Below are 14,042 nucleotides of genomic sequence, written 5' to 3' on the forward strand. Positions count from 1 at the left end.
TTCTCCATGCTGTGCATGCTTTGGTGATGGGTGTCCATGCAGGGCTGGGAGGGCTGTCCATGCATTGGTCTAGCATGCAGGGCTTGGCATTGGGGTTAGTCAGATGTGTAGGTGCAGTGTGTGGGATAGAGTGCAGTGATGGGAAGCAGGGTGAGGTAGTGAGATGGTATGCAGGTATGGGGGATGGTAAGTAGCAAATATTAACTCACCAGTGCATAGTCCTCCGGCTACTCCAGTGAGTCCCTCAGGATGCAGTAATGCCAAGACTTGCTCATCCCATGCTGTGCGCTGTGGGGGAGGAGGTTGGGGTCCACCACCAGTCCTCTGGATGGCGAGCTGGTGCCTTGCTGCCACACAACGTACCTTCCCCGTAGGTTGTTACACCTCTTCCTGATGTCCCTTGTTCTTGGATGCTGTCGCACGGCGTTCACCCTGTCCGCAATCCTCTGCCATAGCTCCATCTTCCTGGCAATATATATTTGCTGTACCTGTGCTCCAAACAGCTGTGGCTCTACTCTGACTATTTCCTCGACTATAACCTGCAACTCCTCATCTGTGAAACGGGGATACCTTAGTGGGGACATGGGTGTTGTGTGGTGTGTGTTGTGCGTGTTGTGCAGAGGGTGTTAAGTGATGTGGTGGGGTGTGGAATGTGGGGTGTGTGACGGATGTATGTATGTGTGTGTGGTGTCGGTGTGTAGTTGTCTCAGTGGTCAGTCTTGTGGAACTTATTGGTATTCGTAAAGGGTGGTGTGTGATGTGGGTGTTTGTTTTATAGTGCTGTGGGTGTGTGTGGTATGTGTATCAGTGTCAGGTGTGTGATTTTCGTTTTGGCCAATGTTGTGTTGTTTTGTATTTGGGTGGCCGTTCTGAGTGCGCCAGTGTGTACCGCCAGTGGTTTACCGCCATTGAATGTCTGCCGTGGTGATTTGTGGGTCATAATGTGGTGGGTGTTGTTTTGTTGGCTCAAGGTATAGGTGTTCGTACCGCCACTTTAGCACTGACCTTTGGGCTTCCGTATTTGTGTATGTGGTAGTATTCTGTCGGTTTGGTGTTTGGTGTTTGTGTGTGTCATAGTATGGCGAATGGATAGTCACCACTGCTGCGGTATGTTGGCGGCCGTCACCGAGGCGGTAGGCGGCATTTACTGCCAATGTCATAATGAGGGCCATAATGTTGTGTTTGCCCTCTGTTATTTATTGTAACAGTTTTATGTAACAGTGTTTTAGATGGGGTTTTTATGTTATTTATGGATATTCTAATATGTTTATTAATTAATTTATTTTGTAATTAAATTGTACTTAATTACATTTTATTAATTTTTATCTGTGCTCATTGTAGCAATGTATTTTGACTTTTATGGCTTGTTTGGCGGAAATAAAGCTGTTTTCGACTTGACTACTAAGTCCGCTATTCATACAGTTACAAAGCTACTCACAAACCCACTCACTCACCCATATAGCCACCCAGACACCAACTCATACACCTGAACAACCAATCACAAAAACAAATAGCATGGCCACACAGCCACTAATATACCCACCCACCCATACAAGCAGTCACAGTCACACACTCCGCTATCTAGTCTCAGACACAGCCCCTCTCTCCCCGATACAGACACTTACACACAAAGTAATTCACCTGTAGGACAACTACCACACCCAGGCACTTACCCGTGCAATCACTGACACACCCAGTAACACACTCCTGTAGACATTAACAACTCACTTACTGATAGAAGTACCTTCATAGCCACTCACACTCACATATCCATACAACCACTAACTTACTGGATGATGTCATCAGTGATGTCATTTAAGATGTTATGTGTGACGTCATGAGTGATGTCATTGACCATGTCATGAGTGATGTAGTATGTGAGGTCATAAACAGTGCATTACGGGGGCACAAGTTATAGTTAGTAGAGGTAACTATAATTGCTGAATTTCACTGGTTTTGTATGTGTGAAATGTGAGCCTAGCTAGTTTGTTTCAGTGAATATATATATATATATATATGTGTTCGATGGCATGTGTAGCTGCAGATACACATGCTGTGCATTATCCTGCCATCTAGTGTTGGGCTCGGAGTGTTACAAGTTGTTTTTCTTCGAAGAAGTCTTTTCGAGTCACAGGACCGAGTGACTCCTCCCTTTCGGCTCCATTGCGCATGGGCATCGACTCCATCTTAGATTGTTTTCTTTCCGCCATCGGGTTCGGACGTGTTCCTCTTCGTTCCATTATTCAAATCGGAAAAAGACTATAAATCCTCAAAAAGCGTCGGTATTGTTTGCGATTGGGAAATATCTTCCAACAACACCGACGAGACACACTTTTGGTGGCCCTTCGGGGCTTCCGCGCCCAGCTGAGGCCTGGTCGGCCCGACCACAGACGTCGTTGAATCCTAATGGACCGGACCCCTTTCCATTTCTGCCCGAAGTGCCACGCTTAGTATCCCTATACAGACCAGCATCAGGTCTGTAATCTGTGTCTGTCACCGGAGCACAGAGAAGATACTTGCGAGGCCTGCAAGTTCTTTCGATAAAAGAAGGCCTTGAGGTATCGGAGGGCAAGGTGGATGCAGATGGCGTCGAAAACTTCGGAACACCTCCACGTCGAAGAAGAAGAGATGGCTATCTCCATCCAGGGATCGGACTCGGACCACTCCGATGGAGACCGACCGTCTACAGCAGGCCAACAAGTGAGTGCGCCTGCCCCGATTCAACCCCACAGTCAGTCGAAGAAACAAAAGGCCTCAGGACGCCACTGCCTGAAGGCAATGTCTCGACCCATAAAAAGCAAAGCGGTGACCAAGCAACACCTTCGGCACCGAAAAAGGCCAAAATCATGCCACAGTCTTCGGACTCGAGCCGAGAACTTGTCGTCGAAAATCTCGACACCGACTTGTCGAGTCAACTAAGCCTCGAAAGAGCCTTTCGGAGCCGAGGCCTCCCATCAGCATGGGCATCTCGGTGCCGAGAAAACCGGCTTCGGAGCCGAAAAAGACCTCGTACACCGAGGAACATGGGCTCTCTAAGCAGCTAAAAAAGAGGCACAGATTTGAAGAGGAGCTTCAAATTGAAGAGCTTGACCAAACACAGGCACGGATACAGATCCATAAGGATACTGGAAAGATCCAGACTGCCCCTCCTCTCAAGTTCAAGAAAAAGCTGGCTTTCCAACCACAATCAGAGACTGATCAGCCAAGAGCTAAAGTGGCCAGGGAAAAATCGCCAACTAGACATTTTTCGCCAGAACTTTCTCCCCCACATTTGCCACAAAGGACAGGGTCACCTATTGCCACTCCCACTGCACAATCACCCACACACACTGTGCAGTCGCAAGATGATGTAGACCCATGGGACCTCTACGATCCCCCTGTCTCGGACAATAGCTCTGAGTGCTACCCTTCACAACTGTCCCCTCCGGAGGATAGAACCTCATACACCCAAGTCTTGGCCAGGGCTGCTGCATTCCCTAATGTTAGCATGCATTCAGAGCCATTGGAGGACGACTTCCTCTTTATTATCCTGGCCTCCACGCATGCCTCCTACCAGAGCCTGCCTATGCTCCCAGGCATGCTTAAACATGCTCAGCAAGTTTTTCAAGAGCCAGTCAAGGGGAGAGCCATCACACCGCAGGTGGAGAAGAAGTACAAACCACCCCGTCGGACCCAGTGTTCATCACACAACAGCTGCCCCCAGACTCTGTAGTGGTTGGTGCAGCAAGGAAAAGAGCCAACTCACAATCATCGGGAGATGCACCACCTGCAGATAAAGAGAGTCGGAAATTTGACGCAGCGGGAAAGAGAGTGGCGTCACAGGCTGCCAACCAGTGGCGTATTGCAAATTCACAAGCCCTCCTCGCGCGTTATGACCGACCTCACTGGGATGAGATGAGTGATATCATCCAGCATCTCCCCAAGGAATATCAAAAACGGACTCAACAGGTGGTGGAGGAAGGGCAAGCAATATCAAACAATCAAATTTGTTCCGCATTGGATTCTGCTGACACTGCCGCAAGAACAGTGAACACGGCAGTCACAATTAGATGGCACGCCTGGCTAAGGTCCTCTGGGTTCAAACCTGAGATACAGCCTTCAGTACTGAACATGTCTTTTAACCAGCAACAACTGTTTGGGCCACAAGTGGACACAGCCATCGAAAAGATGAAGAAAGACACTGACACGGCCAAAGCCATGGGCGCGCTCTACTCGTCCCAATATAGAGGACATTCAGGAAACCGCAATATACGGGAGGTTTCAGACAACAGCCTTCAGAGGCATCCACCTTTCAAGCAAAACCCACCTACCAATCCCAATATCAGAGAGGGGGGTTTTGCGGCTCCTTCAGGGTACAATTCCCAAGATCAAGGGCCCACTAAGCAGGCCACCGATAACAAACAGTGACTTGCCTGTCACCCTTCCCCCGACACACATCACCAGTGGGGGGAAGACTAACATTTTACCACAAACATTGGTCAGACATAACCACGGACACATGGTCCTATCAATTATCCAACATGGTTACTGTATAGAATTCACACATTTCCCTCCAGATATTACCCCAAGAGCGCACAAACTGTCGGCGCAACATCTAGACATGTTACAAATAGAGGTGCAAGCACTATTAACAAAACAAGCCAGAGAACTAGTACCTCACCATCAAAAAGGAACAGGGGTTTATTCCCTATATTTCCTTATTCCCAAAAAGGACAAAACACTAAGACCAATTTTAGATCTCAGGACTCTAAACCTATTCATCAATTCAGAACACTTCCACATTGTCACACTACAAGATGTAGCCACCTTACTAAAACACGGAGAATAAATGTCAACACTGGATCTAAAAGATGCGTATTTCCATATACCCATCCATCCATCTCACAGAAAACACCTCAGGTTTGTCATACAGGGCAAACATTACCAATTCAAGGTATTGACCTTTGGGATAACAACAGCACCCAGAGTATTTACAAAATGCCTCGCTGCAGTAGCAGCCCATATAAGGAGACATCACATGCACGTATTCCCATATCTTGACGATTGGCTAATGAAAGCCAACACTCAACAATGGTGTCACAATCACACACAGTATGTAATAGATACCCTACACAAACTAGGGTTCTCTATAAATTACCAAAAATCTCACTTACAACCATCCCAACTACAACAATACTTGGGAGCAACACTCAACACTCAAAGAGCGATTGCCACTTCAAGCCCACAAAGAGTACAATCATTCCAAACCATGCTATCAAACATACAACCAAATCAGCACTACATAGTCAGATTTGTCATGAAACTCCGAGGCATGATGGCATCATGCATTGCAATTGTCCCAAACGCCCGGCTACACATGCGGCCCTTACAGCAGTGCCTTTTAAAACAATGGACGCAGGCACAGGGTCAACTCCAAGATCTAGTGTTGATAGACCACCAAACACACTATTCGCTTCAATGGTGGAACCCGGTAAATTTAAACAAAGGGCGGCCTTTTCAAGACCCTGTGCCTCACGCCATTCTCACAACAGATGCGTCAGTGATTGGGTGGGGAGCACACCTTAACAATCACAATATATAAGGGCAATGGGACAGTCAACAAAGACAACTACACATAAATCACTTAGAACTGCTAGCGATATTCCTAGCACTAAAAGCATTTCAACCTCTTCTAGTTCACAAACACATTCTTGTCAAAACAGACAATATGACAACAATGTACTAACTAAACAAACAGGGGGGAACACACTCATCACAACTATGCCTCCTAGCACAAAAGATTTGGCATTGGGCAATTCACAACAACATTCGCCTAATAGCGCAATATATTCCAGGCATTCACAATCAATTAGCCGACAATCTCAGTCGAGATCACCAGCAAACTCACGAGTGGGAAATACCTCCCCAGATACTACAAAAATACTTTCACCAGTGGGGGACACCAGACATAGATCTGTTTGCAACAAAACAAAACGCAAAATGCCAAAACTTCGCATCCAGGTACCCACACCCTCAGTCCAAGGGCAATGCTCTATGGATCAATTGGTCAGGGATATTTGTTTACACTTTTCCCCCTCTCCCACTCATTCCTTTCCTAATCAACAAACTGAGTCAAAATAAACTCAAACTAATACTCATAGCACCAACGTGGGCATGCCAACCGTGGTACACCACACTGTTGGTCCTCTCAGTAGTACCTCACATCAAACTCCCAAACAGACCAGATCTGTTAACACAACACAAACAACAGATCAGACACCCCAATCCAGCATCGCCCAACCTAGCAATCTGGCTCCTGAAGTCTTAGAGTTTGGCTATCTAAATCTTCCAGATGAGTGTATGGAAGTCATTTAACAAGCAAGAAAACCTACCACAAGGCATTGCTATGCTAATGAATGGAAAAGGTTTGTTTTCTACTGCCAAGCAAACCAAATCACACCGTTAGATGCCTCCATACAAGACATTGTGGGTTATTTACTACACCTACAAAAAGCAAATCTTGCTTTTTCTTCCATCAAAATTCATCACACTGCAATCTCTGCTTACTTGCAGATTAAACACACAAAATCACTATTTAGAATACCAGTTATTAAAGCCTTTATGGAAGGACTAAAAAGGATCATACCTCCAAGAACCCCACCGGTACCCTCGTGGAATCTTAATATTGTACTTACACGACTCATGGGCCCACCTTTTGATCCCATGCATTCTTGCCAAATCCAATTCTTAACTTGGAAGGTAGCATTTCTAGTAGCCATCACTTCACTACGAAGAGTTAGCGAAATACAGGCGTTCACTATCGAAGAACCCTTTATGCAAGTACACAAACATAAAGTGGTTCTGCGCACAAATCCAAATTTCTGCCAAAAGTCATCTCACCGTTTCATTTAAACCAAACTGTGGAGCTCCCAGTCTTATTCCCACAGCCAGACTCAGTAGCAGAAAGAGCACTGCATACATTAGACATAAAAAGAGCACGAATGTACTACATAGATAGAACAAAACCATTTCGTAAAAGTAAGCAATTGTTTGTTGCTTTCCAAAAAACCCATGCTGGTAACCCCATATCCAAACAAGGTATAGCCAGGTGGATAGTTAAATGCAAACAAACTTGTTACCTAAAAGCTAAAAGAGAACTACTCATTGCACCAAAGGCACACTCCACTAGGAAGAAAGGGGCAACAATGGCCTTTCTGGGTAACATACCAATGACCGAGATTTGTAAGGCAGCCACTTGGTCTATGCCTAATACGTTTACCAAACACTACTGGGTAGATGTGTTAGCAACACAACAAGCCACAGTAGAACAGGCTGTACTAAGAACATTATTTCAAACAACTTCAACTCCTACAGGCTGACCACCGCTTTTGTGAGGATTACTGCTTTGTAGTCTATGCACAGCATGTGTATCTGCAGCTACACATGCCATTGAACGCAAAATGTCACTAACACAGTGTATATCTGTTCGTGGCATGTTCCGCTGCAGATTCACATGCGCCCTCCCACCTCCCCGGGAGCCGTTTAAGTTGCAATTAGAAATTGTATACATGTAAATAAACATTCCTTTAGCACAAACTATGTACATACATATCTATTCCATTGTATGGACATCTTTACTGTTCTCATTCTACCACTCCTACCTCACCCAATGCGGGAAAACAATCTAAGATGGAGTCGATGCCCATGCGCAATGGAGCCGAAAGGGAGCGGAACATGCCACGAACAGATGTACAACTGGGTAAGTGACATTTTTCATATATATATATATATATATATATATATATACACACATACACATACACATACACACACACACACACACACACACATGTTGTAGCTCAGTTGCTGAATTTCAGTATTTTTTTGTTTTACAACAATAGTTTTTATATTATTCCAAGCCTGAACTTTAATTTCACTTTAACTTTTGTGTTTTATTTTTCCAGTGAATTACTAGGGATTTTTTTATGTGTGCTAGGAATCTCAGTACCTTTCCTAACTATAACGTCACTTTCACCTTTGTTTTTTTCTGTTCATTTCTGGTTGTTTTTGTTAATCATATTCACCAAACTCTGTCATTGACCATAGGTTTTAAGTGTGCTTAGTAGGAGGTTAGACGCAGGGCACCACTGCTCATAGCTAACCACAAGACCCAAACCCCCCACAGGTAGCCAACCCTTCACTGCACATGGCCTATGTCCTGCAGCCAGATCCTGCCTAAAGGCATCCAACACCCCGTTGCTGGCCAACACTCCACGGTCATGCCGCTCCCCACAAACACCCACCCTACCTTATCAAATATATATTTTTTGTGCTTCTGTACCACAGCAGTCACTCCGGGGTTCCACAGTACAGTACAGTACAGTACAGTACAGTGCATGTTTCTCCATTTAACGCTTGCATGATCCTGGCGTGTCTCACAGGAGGCTTTGCTGAGCTCTGTCAGAGTACAGGTGGACCAGTAGTACAAGAAAATGCAATTTAGGACCCTTGGGGTAATCTGGTACAGAGGGAGAGGGGATCAGGGTACCTCTACCCTGCCCCTCGTATGTCCTTTTTTTCCAATACAGAGGATACCTGAAATGGCAGCTGTGACATTTCTCTACGTGTTGTGGTTAGCCAATTATATCTTTTGGTCCTACGGGGTTGAAAGGTCTGATGGGAGGGTAAAAATACAATCTTTGCTCTTTTTTCAGTTTGTGATACTGAAAGAGGTACCACAGCACTCTCGTGGACCACTTGTCCAGATATCCCTATATTTTGAAACTTAGATTCTCTAAAACGAATAAACACATTTCTACCAAATCACAACAAGCACACTTATCTAGACATGTTAAGGGTGCAGCCTACAAGAGATCACAGCTGATTAGTTTGCTAATTAAATCTTGGGGACTTTCAGAAAGGTGACATAGGAATGCATTCTGCTCGTTGATTACCATTGCTTTGTGGTTTGTAACTCACACTTTCTGGCTTTCCATTGGTTGGTGTTATTTGCTTTAGGCTTTCCAAGTTCAGTTTGTCCCTCCCGTTACCTAAACCATGTTCTCTGTATTCTTCCACAAATTCTCTTTCAGTTAACAGACCTTTAAATCTTGTTTTTATGCTGTCACATTTGAGGTCATATGTCAGGCTCTGTCTTCTAAGGGTGCTTGTTTGCTTTTCTTTCTCTGACTTCAAAGTGAAAGGATCGATGTGACACTTCTGCTGGTTACTCAGTGAAGGAAAGAGTTTTTTTCCCTAGCACACAACAACATTTAAATGAACTGTGTAATTATTTCAGAATATATCAGAATTATGAATGCACAAATGAAGCACATTTTATGTTATTTCTGAAGTGAATTGGAAACAAATACTTTAATATGATCAAAACGAATCATTAAACTAAGTGATGCAGTTTCCACACATTTTCGTCTGTGCACTGTATAGTTTTATTAGTTATGCTATATGTCTGTGCAAATTTAATGGTCATTTCGATTGATAATGTGTTGTTGTCTGTAGTGGCAGTGTGCTACCACACCATGAATACTCCATTCTACACCACTGCGCTCTGTGCCACTTCACACCACTGAACTCTACTCTGCACCACTCCAGTCTGCTCTGCACCAGTCCACTTTACACCAACCCCATGCCACTGCACTCTGCACCACTCCACTCTGCACCACTTCACACTACGCCTCTCTACCCTGTTAAACTCTACTCTGTGCCAATGCACCACTGCACTCTACATCACTCCAGTCTAGGCCACACCTATGTACTCTAATCAACTTCACTCTACGCCACTGTACACTATTCCACTCTGCAACACTGCACTCTACGCCACTTCACTCTGTGCCAATACACTCTATGCCGATACACTGTACGCCAATGCACTTTACTCTGTAAGACTCATTTCTATGCCCCTGCACTCTACAGCACTCCACTATACACCACTCTAATCTACTCTGCACTGCTGCATTCTATGTCACTGCACTCTACACCACTTTTCTCTCTTTACTCTCTATGCTACTCTGTGCAGTTGCAATCTACCCTGCAGCACTCTACTCTAGGGCACTTTACTCAGAAGCAATCTGCTCTACGCCACTCTGTTCTACTCTGCGCCACTCCATTCTTAACCACTGCACTTTACGCCAATACACTCTACACAACTGCACTCTGTCACTGCTCTCTACTTTGCATCACTGCACTGTACTCCACTGCTCTTTACGACTCTGCACCACTGCACTCTGACACTACTCTGCAACACGGCACTCTCCCCCACTGTCCTCTGCACTACTCCACTCTACCCCACTGCACTATATGCACTGAACTCTGGCACTACACTCTACTGTGCAACACTCTATGCAACTAGACTCTACTCTGCAACACTGCCCTCTGCATCACTCAACTCTATGCCACTCCACTCTGCTGCACCACTTTATGCCAGTCCACTCTGCTGCACCACTGCACTCTGCTGTGCACCACTCTAATCTGCGCCACTGCATCCAATGACTCTGCATTGTACACCTCTTAATTCAGTGCCACTGTACTCAATGCCACTATACCCTCAACACCAATGTACTATACACCAGACTACTCTACTGTATGTCACTCCAGTACACGACACTCTGTGCCATTCCACTCTACAACACTCTACTCTTTGCCATTCCAACTACGACACTCCACTTTTTCTTAAAAAGTCCACCCATTGTAAATTTCCACAATTCAAAAAATAAGCAATTGCCATTTAGAGAGTTTCACTCCTGTACACCCAGAAATGAACTTCATTTTATACTAGGAGACAAACTATTGATATTTGTTTGACACACAGTTTGTACGCTCAGCATTAAACTCAAATAGCAACAGCAGTGCAAAAAAAATAAATATTAACCTGATGAAAGCCTTTATTTGCACTGAAACATGCTCTCTGTCTTTGTTTTTCCACAGCACTGGTGCAACTGTGGATGGTCAAGTCATAAGCCTCTGTTACAGTCCGAAGTCAAAAGCAGTAGCTCTGCAGTTGGCCGATGGGCAGATCATGAAATACCTTTGGGGTGCGTTTAAGACTCCTCTAACATGTTGCCTACAAATGAACTAGCACCCATTGTTTTGCCTATGTCCACTTCAGAACAAACTGGTTCTTGCTTTCAGTCATGTCTTTGTGTCCGTTTCTCATTTGTGTATTTTACAAAATCACTCAAAATTGTTAATGCTTTTTAGTCCAGCTGTCTCTATTCCTAAGTGGGAAAGCTATTTAGATAAGGAGAACCTGTGCATTAACGACGGAGTGTATTACTGGCTCTCAGTGGCAAATGGGCTTGATATTTTAACCTTTCCATTTAGGCTACTCTCTCCATTCGGGGTGAAATCCTGTATCAGCAACGTAGGATCATAGGTTTTATTATTGATTATTGCTTTAGTATTAGTAGGGGAGAAAATTGCATATTTAGAACTTGTTATGGTCAAGGTCTTATATAAAAATCCAACACTTGACCATACAGTGCTTTTCAGTAACAGACCAATACCAAACATTTCTTTCCCCCATAAATATTTGTGCATAATGTTAGCTAACAATGTCTGTGTCATATGTATCCTAGATTATTGAACAACACACATTCTGACTTCTCTAACAGGATTAAAAGACCAGTCTTGGACATCAAATATGAATTATTTATTGCAAAGACAATCAATCACAAGAATAGACTCAGTAATTGATTCTGCATCATTTGTGGGAGGTTTTGAAATGCTTGGGACAGAGGAACACAAGCCCCTACATGAGGTGGGTGTTGCTCGTTTCTAGGGACACAGGGGCATGAGATGCTGAGGTGAGTCAGAGGCCCATTGCCTTTTCAAAGAGCAGGGGTGTGTAGGTATCATGATGTCAGGTGATATTTGGGGCAAACATTGAATGTAGACGCGCCTGCACCCTCACAGGCTTTGCAGTTGCTTGTAGATGGCTTTCTGAGATGATGCTGGATAAGGAAGCACAAAGTCCCTCCCTCAAGGTCCTGGTAACTCTTAGGTGTTTTTAAGAGGACTATAGTAGTGGGGAAGTGCTATCATGATGGCTGTTAAACAGCTTTAAACAGAGAGGGAAGGTATGCCGTGTCCCTATTGGGGAACAGGTAAAGAGGCCTGTGTCCCACAACTTTTTAATCACCCATTAGTCATGCAGTAGCTAGGTCATGGGAACAGTAGTCACCCATGTTAAATGGAGAACCCTTTGGGTGGACCCCGATTACCCAGTAGAGAAATACTCTGATAGTGAGCAAATCCATAAATATTCAGAACACCTTTCCTGCACAAGAAAACAGAGGTTTGTCAAGAATGAGAAAATGAGTTGCAGGATGTACCATGGATACTAAACTGTGGATTTTGTTACTGTGGACAGCATCCGGGCCTTGTCCCTCTCAAGTGTGTTGTGGATTGCAATTGCTGAATATTTACTTTGCTGTTCTAGAGAGGCAGAATTAACTAGGATGAATGTTTTAATCTTGGAGGCTAGACCTGCTTTCATGTAAGATGTTTAAATGTACTCCTTGAATGTTTTCTCAACATTAGTGCAAGATTGTCTATTCTCGATTTCTTTTACCCTTCAAGATCCAATCTACAACGTTTAGAACAAGGCAGACATTTTAAAAACATTTTTATTAGGGGTTTTTGGCACAAAAAACTGTGACATAAACTTGTTGCATATTCTGCAATCAAAATTACAAGCAGAGTATTCAGAGGCAAATAAACTGTGCTGTACAATAGTGGTGTTGCATTTGATGGTTATAAGCGGCAACCTTATTGACAAGGGATCTTCAACTGCGGCTGTAGTCTTGTGAGAGTAGTGCTGCGGCCACAATTCAGTGCAGAATTGCCAATATATTTGTGAAACATATATGTTATAAGGCTAACTAATGTAGGAGGAAAACTTACCAGAGCTATAGTGCAGGGAGTGTGAACCTAGAGGGGTAGCTACAAGACGGTGGATCTTGACAATGTTTATATCGAGTGTTCATATGGGGATCTGTTGGGAGGGCAGGACCTCTTGTGACCACTGCATGGTTATCGATCAACAAATCTTCACAGAAACGGGCTGTTGCGTGCTTCCACTGGGACGTGATAATTAGTTTTGCTAATAAGAGAGCCAGCTTTAAAAACTGCAGTATTCCTGACGTCTTCAGGGACATCAGAAAATCCCCAGTTCACAGTGTTCTCACATGGGTCAGAGAACTAGGCCCATACAAGTAGACAGCTCTTATGCAAAATTGTGTCGGGGAAGGCGGCCCCATATCATGTGGTGGAAGCCTGCTGCGGTTCGATGACAACCAGGACAGGAGGCAAAGGCCACAGGGAAGATTTTTTTAAGTTGGGGAGGGACAGGCCTGATGCAAAATAATACATAGAATTAATTGGAAACTGATATTTTATGAGATTGTACGATGGTGTTCAGTGGCCCTAAACCATTCCTCGTCTTGCAAGATTTGCTGGAATTCAGTTTCCCACACCCCTAAGACATCATAGTGGGGCATGCGAATAAGACATTTTGAATGGTATACAGTTGTAATTGGTGTGGGTCGGTGGATGAACAGCAGACTCCTCTCCTGCAACCGCCCAAGTGGATCAGAGTGTAGGTGTAAGAATGCCTAAAGTCAGAAATTGTCCTTCATGCAGAGCTTGGTTGTCTGTGAGCTCCTGAAATTATTGAAGATGATTGTTGTTGAATAGATCCCCTATGGTGTTGAGCCGCGCCGTCAGCCAGTGTGCCAGACGCCGGGAATCTAGGTGAGTGTTGCTCAAATAGGTCCAGTAGTTAGATGTTGAAAGGTGTAAGGGGACTTAAATCGTTGATATATAGGGAAATAACCTGTTTGCTATCCTGGAAGGGAATACCCCAAGTGCAGCCCTCGTGTTGAATTCTGGCAGCTAGGGGCTTCATGGCTAAAGTGAACAAAAAGGCCGGCATCCCTGATGGGTCCCTCTGCCTACCAATATTGGGTCAAAAGACATTGCTCTCAAGCCTAATCCTTGCCATTATGACTGTGTAAAAGAGTTGGACCATTCGAATAAGATTGGGCCCA

The 14,042-nt window shown here is 44.4% G+C and overlaps 1 protein-coding gene across 1 annotated transcript in view; it reads left to right on the top strand.

The window, feature by feature from the left end:
- Nucleotides 1-14,042, top strand: part of ELP1 (elongator acetyltransferase complex subunit 1) — an 886,544-nt gene that overhangs the window by 161,406 nt on the left and 711,096 nt on the right. Inside the window, exon 15 of the mRNA XM_069235684.1 lies at nt 10,921-11,027. Within this exon, the coding sequence (XP_069091785.1) occupies nt 10,921-11,027 (107 nt within the window). The remainder of the gene's footprint in view (nt 1-10,920; nt 11,028-14,042) is intronic.

Source organism: Pleurodeles waltl, chromosome 1_2 (assembly GCF_031143425.1).
Source record: "Pleurodeles waltl isolate 20211129_DDA chromosome 1_2, aPleWal1.hap1.20221129, whole genome shotgun sequence".
NCBI lineage: Eukaryota > Metazoa > Chordata > Amphibia > Caudata > Salamandridae > Pleurodeles > Pleurodeles waltl.